Source organism: Cibotium barometz, chromosome 7 (genome assembly GCF_041138505.1).
Source record: "Cibotium barometz isolate CiBa-2024 chromosome 7, ASM4113850v1, whole genome shotgun sequence".
Classification (NCBI taxonomy): Eukaryota; Viridiplantae; Streptophyta; class Polypodiopsida; order Cyatheales; family Cibotiaceae; genus Cibotium; species Cibotium barometz.
In genome coordinates this window covers 13784410-13805648 of record NC_141052.1, presented here as the reverse complement: position 1 = coordinate 13805648, position 21239 = coordinate 13784410, and the positions used below count along the sequence as shown (strand labels likewise).

Sequence of the window (21239 nt, the reverse complement as noted above, 5' to 3'; positions counted from 1 at the left end):
GAAGACATAGGGACAAGGTCCATAAGGTTTGATTAAGAAAAGGCACCAATTTTGGTCAAAAAAATACATGAAAAAACAAAAATTCAAACTAGGTTGACAGCGAGCCGGAACACCACTGGCAAGAGGAGACTCAGCCGGACCAAAAACCTAAAAGCCGCTTTTCCAAAAAGCAGCTCCAGAGCCAAAAAGCAAGGCCCTAAAGTTAGAAAAACAAAAGCCCATGGATACGCTTTTGGCAAAAAGCAAAGACCTCTTCAAGTATAAAAGAAGCATGAGCCTCTCCTGAGCATCAAGTTGGAGAACAACCTCTTCATCTTTAAGGTGTTGCAATTTCCGTTGAAACCTGGAAATCAACTACGTGATCATGAACCAAACCATGGAGTGTAGTGCCACATCATCATCTATCCATACAACTATACGGATCAGTACAGGCGCGCGGAACTTTACGGACATATGCGGAGTTGTACGAACATGTGTGGATCTGTACGGCCTGAAAATTTCAAAAAAGCCTGAAAATTTCAAAAACCCTAAAACTGCCTTTTGGAGGTTTTCCTCTCGAAAACCATTAAAACATGCTTTATATCAATTTTCTTGCCAGAAAGAGCTTTTCCATGGTTTTCTTCATCGACAAGGCTATAGGAGTTGTGGAGATTACTCATGGGATAAGCGAGTGATGCTCCGGCTCCGGCTCGAACTCCGGCTTGGACTTGGACTTGGGCTTGGATCTGGTACTAGCCCGGTGAGAGATTCTTATGGGTCATCCCCGTGGTGTACTCGGCATCAGAGATCTTGTGCCTCGACACCGACTTCGACTTAGGGATTCTACATTGGCATATTGATCTTGGCCAACGTGCCAGTGGATTGTTCTTTTGTATTCATTGATTATATTGATCTTGGCCAACGTGCCCATGGATTGTTCTTGAATAAATTCCTGAAAAGGGGTGGGGCCTGTTCCCCGTTTAGTGTGGTGTACTATGCAAGATCCCTATTTCCTTCTCTCCCTCCCCTCTCTCTCTATCATTATCTTTTGGATACGTGATTGAGTCTGTCACAACACGCCCCGCTGGGCTTACACTCGATCTATTCGGATCACATCTTCCATATCATCTCCAACCTCGAACCACACATCTCACTTGATGAGCTTACCACCCACAGCTTGCATCCTCCACACACACATCCGTGCACTCATCTTTCCACACACCACAGCCACTCCCCAACCGCCAGATGGGACTATTCCACAAAACAATTGATATGATGAGGAATGCCGAAAGACCCGTACCCGCTTGCAATGGGAGATTCCTCTGAGCTCCACCACTCACCAGCACGCACGAGTGATCTTCCGGCTCCTCACGCGGAGGAAACACGTGCCTATCTAGCCACACTTGAGCAAGAGCTATACCATCTGTTTTTTGGGATGGGACAACAAGGAGGCCTAGAGGGTCTTCCAAGATCATCGCACACCACTCCGATTACCTCGCCTCACACTTGGCATACATATGACGCCTCCCTTTACCACATCCGCGGTAAGCCACCTCTCCCTCACCCGCCTAAGCCTCCCCCACCCCCCGATCCATTCCTCCTCCTTCCACTTGAGTATGGTTAGAGATGCCTCCAATTTTGGTTCATATGTTTAACACGGCAGTATGCGAGGGTTTTCTCGATAGTTGGTCCTCGAATACCATTGTGTCCATTCTGAAGGCAAGTGACCCCATGGACCCCAGCAACTACAAGACTACTATGATTGGCCACATATTGGCCAAGATTTATGGATCGATCTTGGAGCATGAGCTTAGCAGATGGGTTGAGGAGCAGAGACTCAGCACACCAGGGCATGCAAGTTTTCAGATAGGACACTCCACATTGGATCACATTTTCACATTACGAGGCATCATTGAGGAGGGGAGAGCTCATGGGTCTCACATATACTATTGCTTTGTGGATTTTCGCAAGGCTTTTGACACCGTCCCATGGGTCAGATTGATGAGGAGACTCCAGGATATGGAAGTACCAGCAAATGCTTTGGGGGATCCTCACATTGTACGAGTCCGTCCTGGCAAAGTACAGGCCCCAGAGGTGACTCAAATGTCATATACAGCACTTGCCGGGCCTCAATTCTCTATGTGGAAGGCAACCGAAACCAGATTGATGCGAGGGTATGGAGCCCTGGGTTCACTTGAGAGGCATTGCTCACACATACAATTTCAGGAGCTGAGGACGAAGCTCTTGCTGTTTTACACATTAGTCACACCTGCAGTATTGTATGGAGCTCCCATTTTGGGATCCCAGTTAATACCACAAAAGGAGACGGAGAAGGGAGTCAGTTGTGATAGATACAAGAGGGGTACATGATGGGTGGAAGCCGATGGAAAGGCAACCAGTGATGATGATCTTGCACATGATTAGAAGTAAGCCTTCTGTGCCACATGAGATTGTGCGAGTGGAGATGGGGACTTCCCCTATCGTGACAGAGGCTCTTTTCCAGACAGTGACATACTGGCACGGATTATGCGAGCTCCCACCAAATAGATACCCCTGGCTTGCCCTAGATTCCTCGAAACAGCTGGCACTTGATGGAGACGCAGTGTTGGTATGCACAGGTGAGCACTTGGTTTGGTATGCATGGCATGCAAACAAGGGCATTCCCACCATTTTAGTACAGCATAGAGGCTCCTTCCTTAGCTCTCAGCCGCAAAAAACTGAACAAGGTGATCAGGAAGGACATTGTGAGATTGGATACTCAAAGGACCTAGCATCCACCCCGCCAAACCCTAGGAACGAAGATGTCTTTCTATAGAGAGCATCTTCTTTACATAACGGAGGACAGCTTCATCATACGCCCACACTACATGGATACACATCTCTCATTCAGGGTGTGGTGTGCGATTGCACAGATCCGCACCTCATCCCACCAATTGAGAGTGGAGATAGCCAAATATGGGGCAACAGCAGCTGCACCAAAGGACAGGACATGCCAGCTTTGCCATACAGAGGCTGAGACAAAGGCTCATTATATATGCAGATGCCCAGTATACTAAGAGATCAGGGGGAGGTTCCACTGCCTCTTTCGAGAGGGATTTGGACCACTCTCTAGGATCATGGATTTTCCAAACCCGAGATACCTAGGGCTCTTTCTTCTAGATCTCCGCAGACACAGGGAATCCCTACTCCGGCCGAGATCAGCTGCACTTGCCCAAGGACCAGCACAGACAGCTCTCACTAACTTCTTCCAGACTAGAGAATGGCCGACAGAGGTGCTGGGCGCAGGCAGGTTTTCTCTACCCACCTGCGTCCAGCACCTCAACCCGCCATTCTATGCACACCTCTATGCAAGAGGAGATGGACAGGTAGGAGGAATAGATGCAAGCCCACATGGTGAGCCAACTCAACGAGGTGCGAGAAGAAATGGTTCAGATGCTGGAAGATAAAACCAGCCATTAAGCCTCCCTAATCTTGGATTTAGAGGCTCAAGTAGCCATACTTAAAGAGGAAAACGACCACTTCAGGGCACGCACCCAATATGAAGAAGGCGAAATTCAGCCATCCCTCAATGAGGAGCTGAATAAACTTAGGGAGCAAGAGCAGACACTCCAAGCCCAAGAGGAGAAGAAGGTCAATGAAGCAGATACATGGGCTGAAATGATCAAGAAGACGCAAAAACAAGTCGAAGAAGCAGGCAATTGGATTGAGGTTGCCAAGAGGCAACAAAAACCCACCATCAATCCTGAATATCAACAACATGCTTGAAGAAGAGAAGAGAAGGAAGACCCGAGCACTCAATATGAGTGGTGGGATGGAAGGAAGGGGTTTCGCCTAAGGAAGACGCCATAGCTCTATGCAAGAAGATGCAGATTCCCGACGCTCCCTTTGTTGAGGTATGGAGGGTGGGGAAAGACACCAGAAAGGAGCGCGCACTCATCCTCAAGTTTGAGGGGGTAGAGGCAAGGCAGGCATTCCTCGCCAAAAGACGGACATTAAAAGGGGAAAAGACTTACCATGAGGATGACCTTACACCGGCCCAGGTGGCACACGGGTGGGAGTGCATGCCTCGCATACTGGAAGCATGTAAGGCAGGAAAGTGGGCAGTGTACAGAGAAGGGAGGGTGATTATCACCGAGTGGCGCTCTCCATGACGGTGTGCAACCTATGGGACCAGACTAGAGATTGCAGTATGGAACTGCAATGGCGCTCTACGAACAGATGCAGGTCTGTTCGAAGCAACATTTAGAGGGCATGACATGGTCCATTATACAGAGACACACCACTGCCAGGAGAGCCGTTTACCTGAGGTGCGGGGATATAGATGGGAATCCATCCACCGTCCACAGCCACGCACAGTTGGCACTAGACGCTCAGGAGGAGTGGCCATATTATACAGAGAGGGGCTGCAGCATGTGATACAGGTGATCAGACAGGATGAGGATGCACAGTTCATGTGGTTGAGGATCGGGTGGGCTCTCTCTCCTTGATATACAGGTTAAATTTGACCATTTCGCCCCACCCCATTGATGTTGCAGCTGATCGATCATGCATACTTAGCTTTCTCCCTCACATGCCAGTACACCATCCAGTCACCTGCCCTACCACACCACTGCTACTCGAGATACCACCTCACCAACGATACCTCTTCGGTCTACTCTCATCACATTTTCTGCACCCTCTCCAACCTCGACCCACACATCCCACTTGATGAGCTTACCACACAGCTTGCAGCCACCCTTGGGCCTTCACACATCTGCCGCAGTTGCTTTCCCTCACACCAAAGCCACCCCCCGGACCATTTGGAGGGACTGTTCCACAGAACAGTTGGTATGATTAGGAGTGCCGCGAAAGCGGTGCCCACCTACAGCAGGAGGTTTCTCTGGGCTCCACCGCTCGACAACAGGCATGACAGATCTTCCGTTGTCTCGTACGGAGGAAGAAGCGAGCCCACCTAGCTCACCTCGAGGAGGAGTTGTACCAGTTACGAGGCCTGGAGGCTCTTCTAGGATTGTCGCCCACCGACCACAATCACGGTTCACCTCACCCGACATATGGCATGCATACGCCACCTCCCTTTACCACACGTCCCCAGACAACCACCTCTCCCCCACCCTCTTGAGCCTCGCACCCCCCCCCCCCCCCACTCCTCCTCCTTCCACTTGAGCATGGTGAGAGATATTGGCTCCACTTCTCGTTCATATGTTTAACAGGGCCCTATGCGAGGGTTTCCCCGCCAGTTGGTCTTCTAATATCATTGTGCCCATTCTGAAAGCAAGTGACCCCATGGATCCAGATAACTACTGGACTATTATGATTGGTCACGCATTGGCCAAGATTTATGAATCGATCTTGGAGCATGAGCACCATAGCTCATCACATTGCTCAAATTTCAACAATACATAGGTGGAAGAGGCCAGTCTAGAGGTAGGATAGGCCGAGGAGCAAAGACTCAGAGCACCACGGCAAGCAGGTTTCCGAAGAGGACACTCCACACTGGACCACGTCTTCACATTACTGGGTAGCATTGAGTTGAGGAGGGGAGAGCACATGGACACCGGATATACTATTGCTTTGTGGATTTCCGCAAGGTTTTTGACACAGTCCCACGGGCCAAACTCATGAGGAGACTGCAAGACATGGGAGCACCGAGACAGAGATGCTTTGGGGGATCCTCAAACTCTATGAGTCTGTCATTGGCAGAGTGCGGGCCTCGGGGGGCAGGGGGCAGGGGGGGTGCTCAAAGGACATACATAGCACTATCTGGGTGAAACAAGGCTGTCCCTTATCTCCCACTCTATTCGGGCTCTACATTGATAAGGTGTCTCACAACATAGACAGACAAGGAGGTCCAAGAGCACTTTTGGCAGGAGTTTTGATACCCATTGTGCAGATGACATTGTCCTCTTTTCTAACTCACCAGAGGAGCTGCAGAGACACTTGGGTGCCTTCTACGAGGATCGGTGGGAAGACCAAGGTTATGATCTTTAACACCTCCCCATAGTGGATAGGCAGATCTGCACAACAGTTTACATTTAGTGGGGAGCCAGTAGAGCATGCTACCTCTTATGTATACCTTGGGATCACTTTTGTCGGACCGTGTTTCTCTATGCGTAAGACAACCAAAACCAAATTGATGTGCGGCTATGAAGCTTTGGGCTCACTTGAGAGGTAGTGCTCACAGATAGAGTTTCAGGAGCTGAGGACGAAGCTCTGGCTATTTGACACACTAGTCACACCCGCACTACTATATGGAGCTCTGGCTATTTGACACACTAGTCACACCCGCACTACTATATGGAGCTCCCAATTGGGGTCCTAGTTTATACCACAAGAGGAGATGGAGGGAGGAGCCAACTGAGACAAACACAGAGGATGTATATGATAGGTGGAAGCCGATGGAGAGGCCGCTAGTGATGATGATCTCACAGATGATTAGAAGTAAGCCATCAGTGCCACACGAGATTGTGCGGGCGGAGATAGGGGCTACACCGATTGTGACAAAGGCTATTTTCCAGACAATGACATACTCACACAGATCATGGGAGCTCCCACCCGACAGATACCCCACGTTCGCCCTTGAGTCCTCGAGATAGCAGAGACACGCAGTGTTGGTATGCCCAAGTGAGCGCTTGGTTTGGTATGCATGGCATGTAGATGGAGGCACTCCTTCCATTCCAATACAGCATAGAGGCGCCCTCCTTTGCTCTCAGCCACACAGACTTGAACAGGGCCATCAAGAAGGACATCATGAGACTCAGAGGACCTAGCACCCACCCGTCTGTTAGAAGTCATCTCCTGTCTATACATGTACACCAGGGCCTCTGTTGTGGGTGTGCCCGCCCGTATTAGGTGTTTTCTCATTTTTCCCCACTCCATATTTTTTCCCATTTTTCCCTATTTTCCATGGTGTGGGAGGCTGCCCTATGATGGCATGATGACCCAAAAGCTGGCCGACTGCACTCGTGTGCATGTGTTCAGTCCCTAGAGCAGGCCAACTGGTTCTATTCAGGTCGTGGACCTTTTTTTGGTTGGCCGACTGGATATATGGGGCCATATAAAATGGCCCCATGGCCCCCACTCCTTTGTATCTTGTTTTTCGGGATTTTCCTTGTGTATATAGAGCAGAGTTACACGCCTCTCTCTCTCTCTCTCTCTCTCTCTCTCTCCCCCTCCCCTCCCCTCCCCCTCCCCCCCCCCCCCTCTCTCTCTCTCTCTCTCTCTCTCTCTCTCTCTCTCTCTCTCTCTCCGTTTGCAAGAACATAGTTAGCATGCACTAGCTTGGCAACTGGTTTTTTGCATAACTGGGACATAAATTATGCAAGTTTGAATACATTTTTTTGAGTTAGTGTATAGGTCAAACATGCATTCCAGCCAACAATGGCTTATAATGATCCAGATGGCCACATAGTCGCAAGAAACGTTTTGAGGTTTCTTCCATTTCGAGGTTTTTCGGGTTATGTTTTGAAAGGTTTCGTCCCTCAGCTAAGAAACCGTGAGGTTTTGAAAAATCAATAAAACATAGTGTAATGATGAAAAAATGGTGTCTTCTCACATCTCAGGGAACCATCCTTATGTTGGTGAGGCATTATGGCAATTTTTCTTGATTAGATGCCACAAGTAGTTCAATCAAGGACTCTTAAGACATTGAAGAGAAGGTAGAAATCAGGAAAGATTTAAGACATTGAAGGATGGTGTATGAAGAAAAAGGGAAAAGAAGAGAGGAGAAGAAGAGAAAAGGAGTACAAGAGTAAGGGAGAAGAGGAGAGAAGAAGAGAAAGGAAGAAGAAGAGAATGAAGGAGTAGAGGTGTAAGAAGTAGCAAAAGATGGAAAAAGGTAGGAGAAGAAGAGGGAAGGAAGGTGATGAGGAGGGTATGGAAGAAAAACAAAAAAAAAAATCCCAGAAAAATCTGCCCGGGGAGCCGTCGCGCGCGCCTGGGGGGGGGAGAGAAAGATAGAAAGAAAGATTTTATTAACGTCTTCCAAAAGACCGAACTCGGCCTATGAGACAAATCAGTGTACCTGTGTGGGGTATCCTCTGTCATCCCAACAAAATGAGAGAGAGAGAGAGAGAGTGGGGGGGGGGGGGGGGGGGGGAACGAAACCTGAAATTTGGGCAAAATTGCCATACTGGAGAGGTTTCAAGGTTTTTAAAAACCGTTTCGAGGTTTCGAGATTTAGAAAGCTAGAAACAGGGTTTTTTGTTACTATGGATGGCCATCTGTAGTGTGCAGTGTATGTTGAATGGCCAAGTTTTTAAATTTGCATCGGCTTATACTCCCTCAGTATCAACTCAAAGAGCTAGGCTTTGGCACAAACTTTTTGCATTATCCATGGCTAGCAAATGCATTTCTATGTGGCAACTTTAATAATTCGCCACAATGTGATAACAACACCCGTGGTCACCCACATATGATTGCAACTGAAAGAGTATCATGGACAAATGTAATGCGTCATTTGAATGCAATGGATATCTGAAAAGAAACTTGTCAAGACAAAAAAGGTTTCACATTTCAAAATAATACCTTTACTCAATACGGTGCCAAATTGGACCGTTAAATGCTGATCACAATTCACACTAGTCCAATAGCATGCCATATGTGGATTGACTATTCCCTGGGACTCTATGATCATGCACCTTTATGGATGAGTCCCTATTTAGATGTTCCCATTGATTATGTACACCTGCCAAAAAAGAGGCTTTTCTTGGAGAATAATAGTAATCTCACTCACCCTTTGTTTCAAGATATGGTGCATGATATTGTCAATGCACGTCAAGCAAAAATGTATGAGGATATAGATGTTGCTTGGTATCATTTTGTGATTCACATGGAAGGAGTAATAACCAAGTATGGAAAATGGTATTTAGGGGAAGAAAGACAAAATTACTAAGCTGCAAAATCAATTACAAGCTCTCTTGAGAAGAGCTTAGCCATACTCGTGTCTTATCCTCTCAAGAAGAATTGCAAATGCATTATGCCAAGCATGAACTTGATAAAAATGATCAAAGGAAGCTGCAAAAATGGCAAGTTCCATCACAACAGAAACCACTTTTTGACAAGGGTTCTTCTTCAAAAGCCGCCTTTAAAAGTTTGCATACAACAAGGCAATCTCAAGGCTTCAAATGCCAAAAGGTGAATGCACACAAAATCTTCTGCAGTTAGAGAAAGAATGTGTTACTCATATTTAGCTTTCTTTTGTGTAGATACAAGTGAACCATTTGGAATGACCTCATCAATGTTGATGAGCTGCTCTCACAAATCCTTGATGCAGGTAAGGAACTTGTCCATTGAATCACCCTCATCCATATGCTCAAACTCAATCTTCTTGCGAAGATAGGCAACACGAGCCTCATTGCGAACCTGAAACAAAGAAGCAACTACATCCCATGCACCCTTAGCAGAAGTGCATGAACGAATGTGTGGTATAACCTGCCTTTTGCATGAAAGGGCAATCAAAGCATGTGCCTGAGCATCCTTGGCATCCCATCTGAGCTGTTCTAGAGTGCGTGACAAAGGTGCATGAAAATGTAGCACCACCTGAAGATACATCATCACCTACATCAATGGTTCCTGAAGTACTAGCTGCTCGTGCACGTACAATAGGCCTGACATCAGCCCCTGATACATAGCCCACAAAGTCTTTGCAACTAATACACGTTTCATCATATATGCCCACATAGGATAGTTGGTGCCATCCAACTTCTTATCAATGGAGAGCATACCAAACAAATCACTAGTATTCCCAGACATGGTTGTCGTAAATGCGTAGGCAAAAATCTGCAATCCAATGCTGAGACACGAGAAATTGGAGGAAATGCCCCAATGTCAGAGCAATGTACCTATAATAGCAAAAATGCCTACAAATATCTCTGATAACCCTGCAAATAGTGTTAATTTTTGCAAAATCTCCAAATTTTTAGTGTAATTATGCACCAAATCTGAAAAAATCAATGCCAATGTCGCAATTTCAGGCTCAATGATGAAAAGCCCCAAAATTAATGCAGTCAATTTACTAATTTTATAGCAATTTCTATAATGTTTGACAAAAATTAGAAATACTAGCGAAAATTAATGGAAGAATGTCGAATTTGAGAGTGATCAGGGTTCGAATGTCGATGTTGTCACCATGAGATGGTAGCCGGAAGACTCCCGAATGTAGCTCTATTTTCAAAAAGCTGAAAATTTGCAAGAGGTCCAAACGAACTTCGATTTGCGAGTTTTTTGGCTTGGGAGACTCGGAAGACAATGAGAAACACTGTGATATAAAGAAAAATTTTTAAAAAATAATTCATGAAATCTGGCTCTACACAGGTGCTGCCGGCAACCATCGAGCGGGCGGTGGCTGAATTTGACTGAGCCACCAAAATTTGGGTGGCAATGGCGGAAATCACCAAATCAAAAAATTGATTTGGGGGTTCTCAAATTAGATGCTAGACGAGCCGTTATGTGTATGTGGCTTTGCGAAGCAATCCTCATAACAGGTAAAAATGTTTTTTCCAAAAATTGAGTGCTGCCAATAATGCTACGTGGGCTAAAAATCACCCTCGGATTGCACCAAGAGTAGGGTTTTCCAATGGACACCCTTGTTGGGGCCTATAAGAAACCTAGTAGGCTTCCTTAAGCCAAGAAAGGCAACAAAACAGGCTAAAAATGAAAAAAAGAGCTACAGACTATAGCGCACCTACGTGCAGCAAATGAGCTGAAAATGCAAAGAGCATCCAACTAAGATGTAATGAGGGAAAACTGAGGCAAAATCAAAAACCGTAAAAATGCAAGAAATCCTAAAACTGACACCCTAATGCAATTAAGCAGCAAGTAGGCAAGTCCCAATGGAGGACTACTCTCTGATACCAAATGTTGGATGACCTACAGATTTAGGGTTAGGGTTTGCAGCAGTAAAGCCCACACAAACCATGATAATCTCGGGAGAGAGAGTGAGAGGCACACAATTCAATATAGATTGAATGATAGGAAATGTGCCCAAGTACAAAAGATAAAGGGCACCTCAAAAGTGGATAAGAGGGCGCACACATGCACGGGAAAAAAACCTCCTAATGAGGGATCAGCCAACTAAGTGTGTTCACACACATCACCAACTATGACATAAATGTCTACGGACTCTCAACACAGTAGGCTGAAAGATTGGATATTACAAAGACAAGAGAGACTTGTTTCAATAAAATTTCCGTTCTCACAAATCACAGCAGCAAGAGTCTATAGATAGTTCATTCCGCGGCCTTGGTTTTTGGAGCATGCAAACATGTTATGACATATGAATAAGTCAGTAAAATAGTGGAAAAAAACTTTGCAAAAAGTATGGAAAAGCAAGCTACCACTAAAACGAGTATTCTTCTAGAGATGTATTGCACGAGTACTGCCTGTTGGTAAAACTTTGGCAAAACGAATGATTATTACTGCTCAATGCCCAAGGTGTTCATGCTTTAATGAGACCATCCAGCACTTGCTATGGCGATGTATTGACACTCAAGATTTCTTGGTTAGTTTATCTGTGCATTTGATTGCCAAATTTCCTGGTACACATTTCTCAAAGAGTTTCTGGATCTTTGGCAGATATGAGACGAGGCTAGCAGGAATGTCTCCATTTTTTGAACAGACAAGATTTTAGGCTCTCTGGTCACTTTGGATTACACGAAATTGAATGGCTTTCCAATTAGCCCCGGTTGACAAGTATCACTACTGTCAATTATTGTCCCAATCCTTACATGAATACCATCAGCTCCAACATCTAGATTTGTTTTTCAGTTTTTAGTCATGTGAATTAATGAGAAACACTATCATGAGGGTGCTTCTCTCTATTGTAAAGTAAAGTAATAGAACAGTAATTTCACCCCAAAAAAAAAAATGTGTGCGCACGTGCTTGCCTATGTTCGCATGTATGGGTTTTTGTTGTGGGTCCAGGCTGTCACAACAGAAGGGAAGGCACAACCATTAAGGTATTATCATGGCCATATCTTTCCATTACTCAAAATATTGCAGTCAGATGAGTAAATGGAGAGTTATGGACGCATGGGCCCTGACTTTCTTTTGCAGCTGCTCCCACCCACAAAAATTAATCAAAAACACAAAACATGCCAAAGCGCACAGATGATTAAGGAGAAAAATAACCTGCCTGGTGCTTTTACTTCACCAACATGAAGGTGCTTTGAAGCATGTTGTGGCTTGTCGATATCATGTCGCAAGTGTGATTCATCTGTGAGTGTGAATCCTTTGGTACATTTATTTTCCCTTAAAGCTGTGTTTTGTACATCTCCAATGTTCCCTTTTATAAGGGTTTCATTTTGGTCAAATTTATGTTCTAAACTCTGGGATGACGACAACTGCTGCTTCCTAGAAGGCTGCTGCAGCATGTTCTCCATCCTCGATGTGCCTTGGGAACTGGACCCTAGTTTTGCCAAAAGAAAAAGTAGATGTCAGAAGATCTTCACACACAAATCAATGACCCAAAAGCTGGTCATCTGATAAGTCAGCACACTTTGGCCTCCAAAACTGTAGCAAAATTAAAACTGGATACCTCTGACCAAAAGCCCATCAGGTATTTGATGCCTTTGGGTGATAATCATTTCTTTTCTCTGCTGATTGCACTCTTCAAGCCAAGAAGGCCAGAGGACTTGGATGGATTTCATGCAAGTGCTTTGCCTAATTTCCTTCAGTTCACTGTACATGATAGACAAAAATAAGAACATTACATAGCTCAATGATTCTTTTGCAACAAAACTGCATGCTTTGAAGGCAATGCCACTACTTTGTGAAAGAGTTTTCAAGCTCAACAGTTACCTATCTGTTGGGTTTCCTATGACAACATGAGTAACCCTGTCATTGAACTCCATATGTCTTGTGCCTCCGCCATCACGAACCATGTTCATGTACTTCCTCAATTCTGACACACTGAATCCAGTAAAATATATTCGACAATTGGACAGATACATGTTCTCTTCTTCACATACAGAGTCCTCTAGACTTCGCTTCAAGAGTATGGACTGCTCATCATCTTGTAAAGAAGGTTCGGTCCTACTTCTGTCATCGGCATTATCTATCAAGTGCACCTGGTCACAAGACACTGTGTTTGATACCATTGATGTTGCAGATGACAGTACGATCTCGGATTTTGTGTTCTCTGGTGGAGAAGCCAAGGGAGGAGGCCCAGATACTTGCGATAATGTGCTTGCCTTCTCCTTGCCAGCATTCACTGGGAATAAATCTTCATCCAGACAAGCTGCAAATGTTGCCCAAGCAAGAAAAAGAGCACGAGTACTTTTTTTTATTTTTTTTAAAAAACTCAACCTATAATGATGAGAACCAGATATGCAAGCCAGTATACTAAAAATTCTTCTAATCAAGGAAAAATAGCAACCTTTTGCAGCCAAACACTGACCAAACCACTGTCTGTTAACAATCTTCACAGTACCCCATCTCCTTGCTACTTTGAATTTATCACCTTGTGGTAAGTGATAATAATCAAGGACATTGTACATTACTTTCAGCCATTTCTCAGATGGCAACAAGGTGACCTGTTCGCATAACTCCTAAGACTTCAACAAAAATGGCAGCAAAAGTCACTGTCCTAATAACAAAAGGATATGTAAGCAATCAGGTGGGTGCACTTCTTTGTCAGGTCAGCCGAGTAGACACCACCATTCGTGACACAGACCTCCTCGATCTCCTTGCGTTCCTCTGCAAAAGATAGAAGGAAACCACCATCAATGGCAGTTGTTTTCAAAGCACAGACAGCTCGTTACTGATCACAACTTCCTTAAAGGGATGATCACAAGCTTACCCAAAGGAACATTGGTTGCACAAATGGTCAACCCTGTGAATGGGGGCAACCGGTATGGTTCATGTGGAACAAGACGGTGCTCACGCCAGCATTGAAACAACCAATCAATTTTAAGAATTGGCCTTCTTAGATTGTTCATAGAAAACTGGTAACATGTAAGCAAATATTAATGCTGTGAACCAATCAATTTTAAGAATTGGCCTTCTTAGATTGTTCATAGAAAACTGGTAACATGTAAGCAAATATTAATGCTGTTTAGTTACTTTTGAAATGTAAATACCCACCTAGCCAAATACTATGTGTGGAAAGTCTGATTTCACAAAGGGAAGGTGATGCACATATGCGCATGACATACTCATTGATATGCAGTTTCTTAAAAAACCAATCTGGATGATCACAAAGAAATAAACTCTTTCCTTCATGACATTGGATAAGAGGCTAAACGCATCCAGCACTCATACTCCATTACACCAACAAATGAGAAAGGTTGGCCACCTTGTATTTTGCCGCCAGTACATCCTTGGCAATTATAAAACTAACATTTCTAAGTGCCTTGGTCTCCAATTCCCCACACATAGCAGTAACAAGCCTTTCAATTTCAAGCTGCCAAAACACAAAGCTTTGTCAGAACTTGATACCAAAAAACAGTTCAAGAATACCATGTGCCAACATACAAGTTTACTTGGACTGAAGCCCTACAAGATTGCTCTTGGCTTCTAAGCCTGGATTTTTCAAAAAGGACAACAGTAAGGTTCTTCAAATATGTGGCCTTCTATCAGTTTGTGTGAGCGGGGAAGCTGCAGCAAAAGTGAGGTGGATGCAAGCTTATCATGTATCTCATTGATTTCAGATCCACCCTCCTTTATGTGGCCATAGGCTCCAGTGACAAGAAAACAAACTTAAACAAGTCCCCTCACCCTCTCAAACTGATAGATGCCTCTCAACTTGTGCTACATGGTAGTTTAGGTGATTCACTCTCATTCTTCACTTGTCTCAAGCTTCCCAATCTCCCTCTCGCTAGCCTTCACATAAACACTTTTTCAAGAAGGCCTTTCAAATTCCTCCAACAACTTCGAACTTTTTCCACTCGACTTGAACTCATCCATCAGTTACACATTTTGCCACCTCCTAGATGACGATGGAAATTTGTTAACATGAAAATGCATTGTCAAAGGTGACGTTGGGACCTCCTCCCCTTTGAGAAAACTTGTGAGTTTTAACTTCTTGAAGCTTTGTGTCAATCACGAGTTGGTGACATGACTCCTTTCATTTCTACATGTAATATAGTAGACTTGTTCTCACATGGGTGCAAGAGAGGCTTACTCTCACAAAGAGGATAAGGTACAGGCTTGTTTCTCATGAAGAGGATAAGAACAAGAGAAGATAAACTGTGTAAATGATACATCTGTGTATATAAAGAGTTCAAGAAGGGCTCCTCACACCCAGTCCAATCTATTAGGATGGACTGTTGATTGAGTTTTTGATGAAAAGTGTATTTTTATTTATTGAACTTAAAAAAAAAGCTGATAAGTAGAGTTGTTTAATTGTAAGTTTCTTTATAGCTTTTTGTATCCTAAAAAGAGACAACTTATAGCTTGGAGTTTTGCAAGATCTCTTCCTCTCTTTACATGAATGTCAAGGCGGTGGATGAGAAGCAGCAAAATCTTGTGCGTGTGTGGTGCGACCAACCCATAGCAGCCAATGAGCTGTAAGGCATGTATGGGCAGAGGCCAGTGCAGGCATAAGCCAGAGTGGTGCTTGTAGAACACTCGAGCCTATGTGTAGAACACTCAAGCCTATAGCCCACACGAATCCTAAACTATTGTTCTGTATTATGTACAAGAAAGAAGTATTACAACTGGAACTTAAGTACAAGAGTTAGTTGAGAATGAAGAAATCAGGTCACAGCCCACGCTTTGCAAAGATCTCCTTGGCCAGCCCATGCTCAATAGAGAAACACACTGTGTAGAGACTAGTGTTGGGAATTGCAAATGATTTTGGCAAATTTCCTATGCCTATACAGACCTGGCTGACTCACGGTCTTTTTGGTCAACTTTGGTGTAGCACCGCACTGACCACAACTGCTCCTGATGTCTACGCCTATGCCGGACAGTGCTATGCCGGACAGTGCTTCTTGTCTTCTATGAGCCAACAACATGTGCCCTCCCCCTCTTGCATTGCACCTGCCCTCGACTGCATGGTGTCCACATAAAGTGCCCTTTTATAAAAGGAAAAGATCCAAGCAAAGCTCATCCCCAGTACCCAAAATCCCAACCACTACAAGACCACTTTGCGTCTAGTGCGAAGGGTCACATTCTGTCCTCGCCACATCAACACAAAGACCCACAAAGAAACCTACCAATGGACCAAAGCTCACTAGATCCAACACTTTCCATTTGTCTAACCGTCCATAAGAAACATTGCTGGCAGCTAGGTATCCTCCGAAAGCCCACAGGAGGGACACTCCAGAAAAAGTCTCGACAAAACTCCGCTATCCAAACTACAGCCACTAACCAGCTCCAATGCACCCTAGAGGAAGAGAGAAGAACTAAGAACAGAACTCCCTAGAGGAGCTGCACCAAATCTCTATCCACGGTACTGCTCGGCACATGTATGTCTAGAGAACCATCTCCCTCTGGAACATACTCCAAGTAATACCTCCTTTGATACACCGAAGCAAGAACTCCGATTGTAATCGATACTATCTACAAGAAATCTGTGCACTGGGAAGACAAATCCACTTGTATGTTCTCCCAAATCCAATGATATGTCCTGCTATGGTGCCTCTACAACATCGAACACTGAAGATACTCCACCCAGAGTAAATGAAAGGTGAGAAGAAACCACTTGCACTATCCCAGAAGCTAGAGTAATTGCTACAGAAGCCAAAGATTCTCCACCTAGTGCAGATGACAACTATAAAGAGTCCCCCTCAAAGACCTGATTGGAAACTTCCTTGTTCGTGTTACATCCAAGACAGGCCATATTAGGCGGCCAGAGACCAACTGTGGTAAGCGCTCAGTAGGAGATAATCCAACCCACAAGAGAGGAGGCTTATAAGTGGAGGCATGGTTATTAAAGATTATAGGGTTATTCACTAATTAAAGCACTCAGGGCAGTCATAGAGCCTAGCAGCCTAAATAAGTATAACCGAGGCTCAGTTGTTATTAGGATCCTTGAGTCTGACTTGTAGCACATGACCCATCAACAATACTCACAACAGACGACACCTGTAGGGTGTGGCCTGGTTGTATGGGAACTTGGAAGCCAAGTCCTACTCCGGGGGAGCTCTGCCCAGGATGTAGCTATGGCCTCCAACTCAAGGGTGAGCCTGAAGTGATTCTATGGCTAGCAGGTGAGCCTTACGCCTCACTCCTATGTGGCTCCAAGTCAAATGATTTCTTGGGCAAGGTCATCTGAGACCTTACACTGGTATCACAGCTGTTTTGGAACTGGGATGTTGGAGGTTGTCAGTATTATGTCATGGCAACACGAAGAAAGGAAAAATCACCGCCATCATGAATCCTCTAGGCTCTAATTTCTAACTTTGCTTAGGTGCAGGAGGTTGAGACACGCAGGGACTCGAGAGGTGGGCGATGCTTATAGCTTTGGTATGCGGGATCAGTGTACTAGCAAGACGAGGGCTTTCGGGGCAACCAGCCAAGGCAGATAGGCTCACCCAAGCCAAGCCCACAAGGCCATGCAAACACACTTGTGGGGCCATGTAGACCATGGGCCAGCCAGGCGCATACAAGCAGCCATGGGCCAGCCAGGCACATACAAGCGGCCGTGGGCAAGCCCGTGCTAGATGCACATGAGGCGACCATGGGTAAGTAAGCACTAGGCGTACGGGCCGGCAACCACAATAGCCCATGCGCAGATGTTCATGTGGATGGGGTGCTTGCATAGTGACCCCGCGCGCGCGCACGCACAACGGGCCGGGTGACGTGCATGCAAGAACGTGCCCCATTGGTGCGTCAAGGAAAAAGCACGCTGTGTTTTCTTTTTAGAAAAACACCAAAAGGTGATTTTTTGTTTTTACATAGGCACAAAGTAGCCTAAGTTTGCCACTTTTCTTTACAAAAATCAGACATGCTCTTTTTCTTTAGAGCAACACAGCTCTTCTCCCTACACAAAACTACTCTTCCCATCTGCAGGTGCTCTCTCAAGCAAGGGGTTCACACAACTCGACACTCTCATTCTCCTTCTCCTCACCATGAAGCTTTGCCTCACTATGAACCTTCTACCCTATTTACCTTTTCTTTAACCTTTCACTTCCTTTACCATGGCAGATCAAACTACTCCTACTATTCCTATCTCAACGGCCATGGCATCGGCTTCAACAGCAACAACTCAGGTTTCTTTAGACCCAAACATGACTATACCCTTCATTGTCAGGCATCAGCAATGGATGGAGAATAGTTTTAATGCCCTCAACTCGCATCTCATTGAAACTATGCTTCAAACCTCAAGTCAACTATTGGTCCCCAAGCACAGTAAGTGATGCTGCACTTCCCGAGAGAAAAGGGAGTGTGACAAGACGGCGGTTGGGAGATGGTTGGACTAGTCAACTACTTATTTTGAGTTGATCAGTGCACCCGATGATCATAGGATCCCCTAGGTCCAAATGTTCTTATAAACAAGGCTTATGTTTGGTGGAAGGACCTACAACTAAAGCTGGTGACTTGGCAAGAATTTGTTCATAAGCAAACCCGGGTGATAGAGACTATGGTGGCCTATTGAAAACTACATGAAAATAACATGAAGAGCGGTACCTTTGATCGATACTTGCAAGATTTCCAAGATGCCTTGTCTCACAATGCAAGAAAAAATCCGCTTCATGCTATGTCTATCTTTATTCTTGGGCTTGATCCAAACTATATAGAAATCACGCTTTCGAACAAGGTATTGCCATAACGAGTTTTTGGTTTTATCATTTCGGTTGGCCAATGCTCCAACAACTTCCACGCAGATGATGAATGATTTGCTTTGTCTGCATCTGGGAAAATTGTCGTGGTCTTTTTGGATGTCATACTTATTTATAGTAAGTCATTGCACGAGAGCTACAACTCTTGAAGGGGGTCATTACGATGCTGTATGATTTGTACAATACGATACCACACGGGAAAATACAATATGATCTGAAAAAAAAAATCTTATCATACGATAAAATACGGTGTTTTATAAACTTATTTTAAAAAGGAGGGAAGCATCATAGGACAGAGGAAGCTCAAAAAGCCATAGACAAGCAAAAACAAGACCATTACCCCCTAAAAAATATTCGAGTGAAAAAAAAAATCCAAAAAATCCCAGAAAAGAAAACATACGAGTCCGCACAATATCGTATCGTACGATGTTCCGTATGATATGGTGTCGTTTGCAATACGGAAACAACTATGAAGGAAGTGATGATGAAAAAGGGCAAGAACAGTCCTCAAGTGGTGTGGAATAAAGTCCTGAACAAGAGCTTCAAGGCACTAAAAGAGTTAGTGATGATAGCACCAATGCTACATTTAGAAGAATCTTGCAAACCATTCATTGTTTAGACTAATGCAAGTGATTTTTCCATTCGGGCACCTCTTTTCCAACTGCTCGCTTTTGAGAACAAGAAGCTCACAAGAGCTCAATTGCGACATAGAAAAAGGAGTTACTTCTAGGTTATAGATGTCTTGAAAAAATGGAGACATTATTTCTATGGCTCCAAGTTTGTTGCATGGATTAATCATCATTCCTTATGGTATATTTGTGACTAAGTTGATCTTCACAATCGCAAAGTTGGAGCTCATGCAAGAGTTCGACTTTGAGATACGATACCCCAAGGGGTCGAGCAAGAGTTGTGGATGTGCTGAGTAGGATTCCTAAACTAAATGCTCTATCCGTAGCTGAGATCTTGGTTGATCTCTATCTTTCTCTTCACAGGGGCATTGCCAAATTGATCACTTCTTTGGAAGGATTTGGAAACTAGTTCAAACCGATGGCAACTTATGAGATATGGGGAGTCTGAAATCCTGCCGAAGAGAAGATGGCCCGCCAGTATTCCATTCACAATGGACTATTGATTACAAATGTATGTGTGCCAGACATTGATGAACTACGAAAGGACACTTTTCAAGTGTCATGATGATCCAATGTTGAACACCTCGACATTCAAAGAACTCTTGTGCTAGTCAAGAGATACTATTATTGGTCACACATGAGGTCCTATGTGGAGGACTATGTGAAGAAGTGCAACCAATGCCAAGTGAATAAGGTAGAACACCTTAGGCAGGTTGGTTTACTTCATCCACAAGAGATACCATAGGCTGAGTGGCACGGTATCTCGATGGATTTTATTGTTGGGTTACATCACACAAATCATAGGCATGACGCTATCTGGGTAGTGGTGGATAGACTAACCAATATAGCTAGCTTTCTCCCAACACGAACTACAATTAAGAATCGTTAGTTGGCTGCTTTGTTCGTTGGCGAATTGTTCAAGCTTTATCAATTACATGAAGAAATAGTCAACAATCGAGACTCAAAGTTCATTGCAAGGTTTTAGCAAGCTAACAAAGCTAAGTATGTGTTCCTCGGATCATCAAGAGCGTGGTGGTCAAACTGTGAGCGGACAAATCAAAAATTGGAAGATCTACTATGGACTTATGTTTCTAAGACACAATCGGAGTGGGAAAGGTATCTTCCACAATTAGAATTCACGTACAATAGCAACAAGAATTCAACAACGGGTATTCATGCAAGATATGCAAGGAATGCTCAAGTTAGCTAAAAAAAGCATCAAGAAAGAGCCAAGGCTTATGCTAACCAAAGAAGATCTCTGAGGGTCTTGGAGGTAAGCATATGCGTGTGTCTAAGGATACCAAAGGACTCCAAGGTTATGTGTAGGTACGTCAGAGGTACTCTTGGTACGGCATCACTTAGAGTGCAAGTGACACTCTTATGGGGGGTAGCATTACAAGCTATCTTTTAGGTTTTGTGGACCATTTAGAGTCACAAGGAAGATTAGTGATGTTGCGTACCGCCAAAATTTCCCTAGGGTGTAATGGTTCATCACATCTTTCATGTCAGTCGATTGAAACAAAAAATAGGTAACTCGGACCAAGTGGTTCCTTTGGAAGAACTAGTTCGGGAAGAGCAAATTGTAGGCATATGCTCACTTATAGTTGTGCTACATGTGAACAAGGCTTAACCAAGGGCACTTTCCCATGTGGTTTTTCCCCTTGGATATCAAGTGTGAAAGGACACTCTATCCATATAACTTTGTACTTCTATATTATATGAATGTGACTCACATGCAAGGGTTGACTTGCATTTGTGATCACCACACATTTTGTCTTGCTCTCTCTCTCTCTCTCTCTCTCTCTCTCTCTCTCTCTCTCTTTGTGTGAGCTTCTTGTTCTGCAGCTAACCCTAATCTGCAAGAAACCCTGATCTGTGTGAGTGTGAGAGTCCCAACAGTGGTATCAAA

General features: G+C 44.5%; 2 protein-coding genes across 5 annotated transcripts in view; both read right to left on the bottom strand.

Annotated features, from left to right (window-relative positions):
• The window catches only part of LOC147636707 (uncharacterized), a 69625-nt gene extending 56141 nt beyond the window's left edge, over nt 1–13484 (bottom strand). For 2 of the 4 annotated variants that reach the window (XM_086800188.1, XM_086800189.1), the window contains exons 1-4: nt 13352–13484; nt 12775–13213; nt 12512–12654; nt 12110–12382 (exon numbers count right to left, since the gene is read on the bottom strand). In XM_086800188.1, the coding sequence (XP_086656314.1) occupies nt 12110–12382; nt 12512–12654; nt 12775–13213; nt 13352–13472 (976 nt within the window). In that variant the 5' untranslated portion in view covers nt 13473–13484. Of the gene's footprint in view, nt 1–12109; nt 12383–12511; nt 12655–12774 lie in introns of all 4 variants that reach the window. The other 2 variants (XM_086800186.1, XM_086800187.1) reach the window with 1 other exon arrangement.
• Nucleotides 13485–13532: 48 nt separating this feature from the next.
• The window catches only part of LOC147636704 (uncharacterized), a 68589-nt gene continuing 60882 nt past the window's right edge, over nt 13533–21239 (bottom strand). The window contains exons 5-7 of the mRNA XM_086800190.1: nt 14270–14377; nt 13775–13919; nt 13533–13671 (exon numbers count right to left, since the gene is read on the bottom strand). Of these exons, the coding sequence (XP_086656316.1) occupies nt 13562–13671; nt 13775–13919; nt 14270–14377 (363 nt within the window). The 3' untranslated portion in view covers nt 13533–13561. The remainder of the gene's footprint in view (nt 13672–13774; nt 13920–14269; nt 14378–21239) is intronic.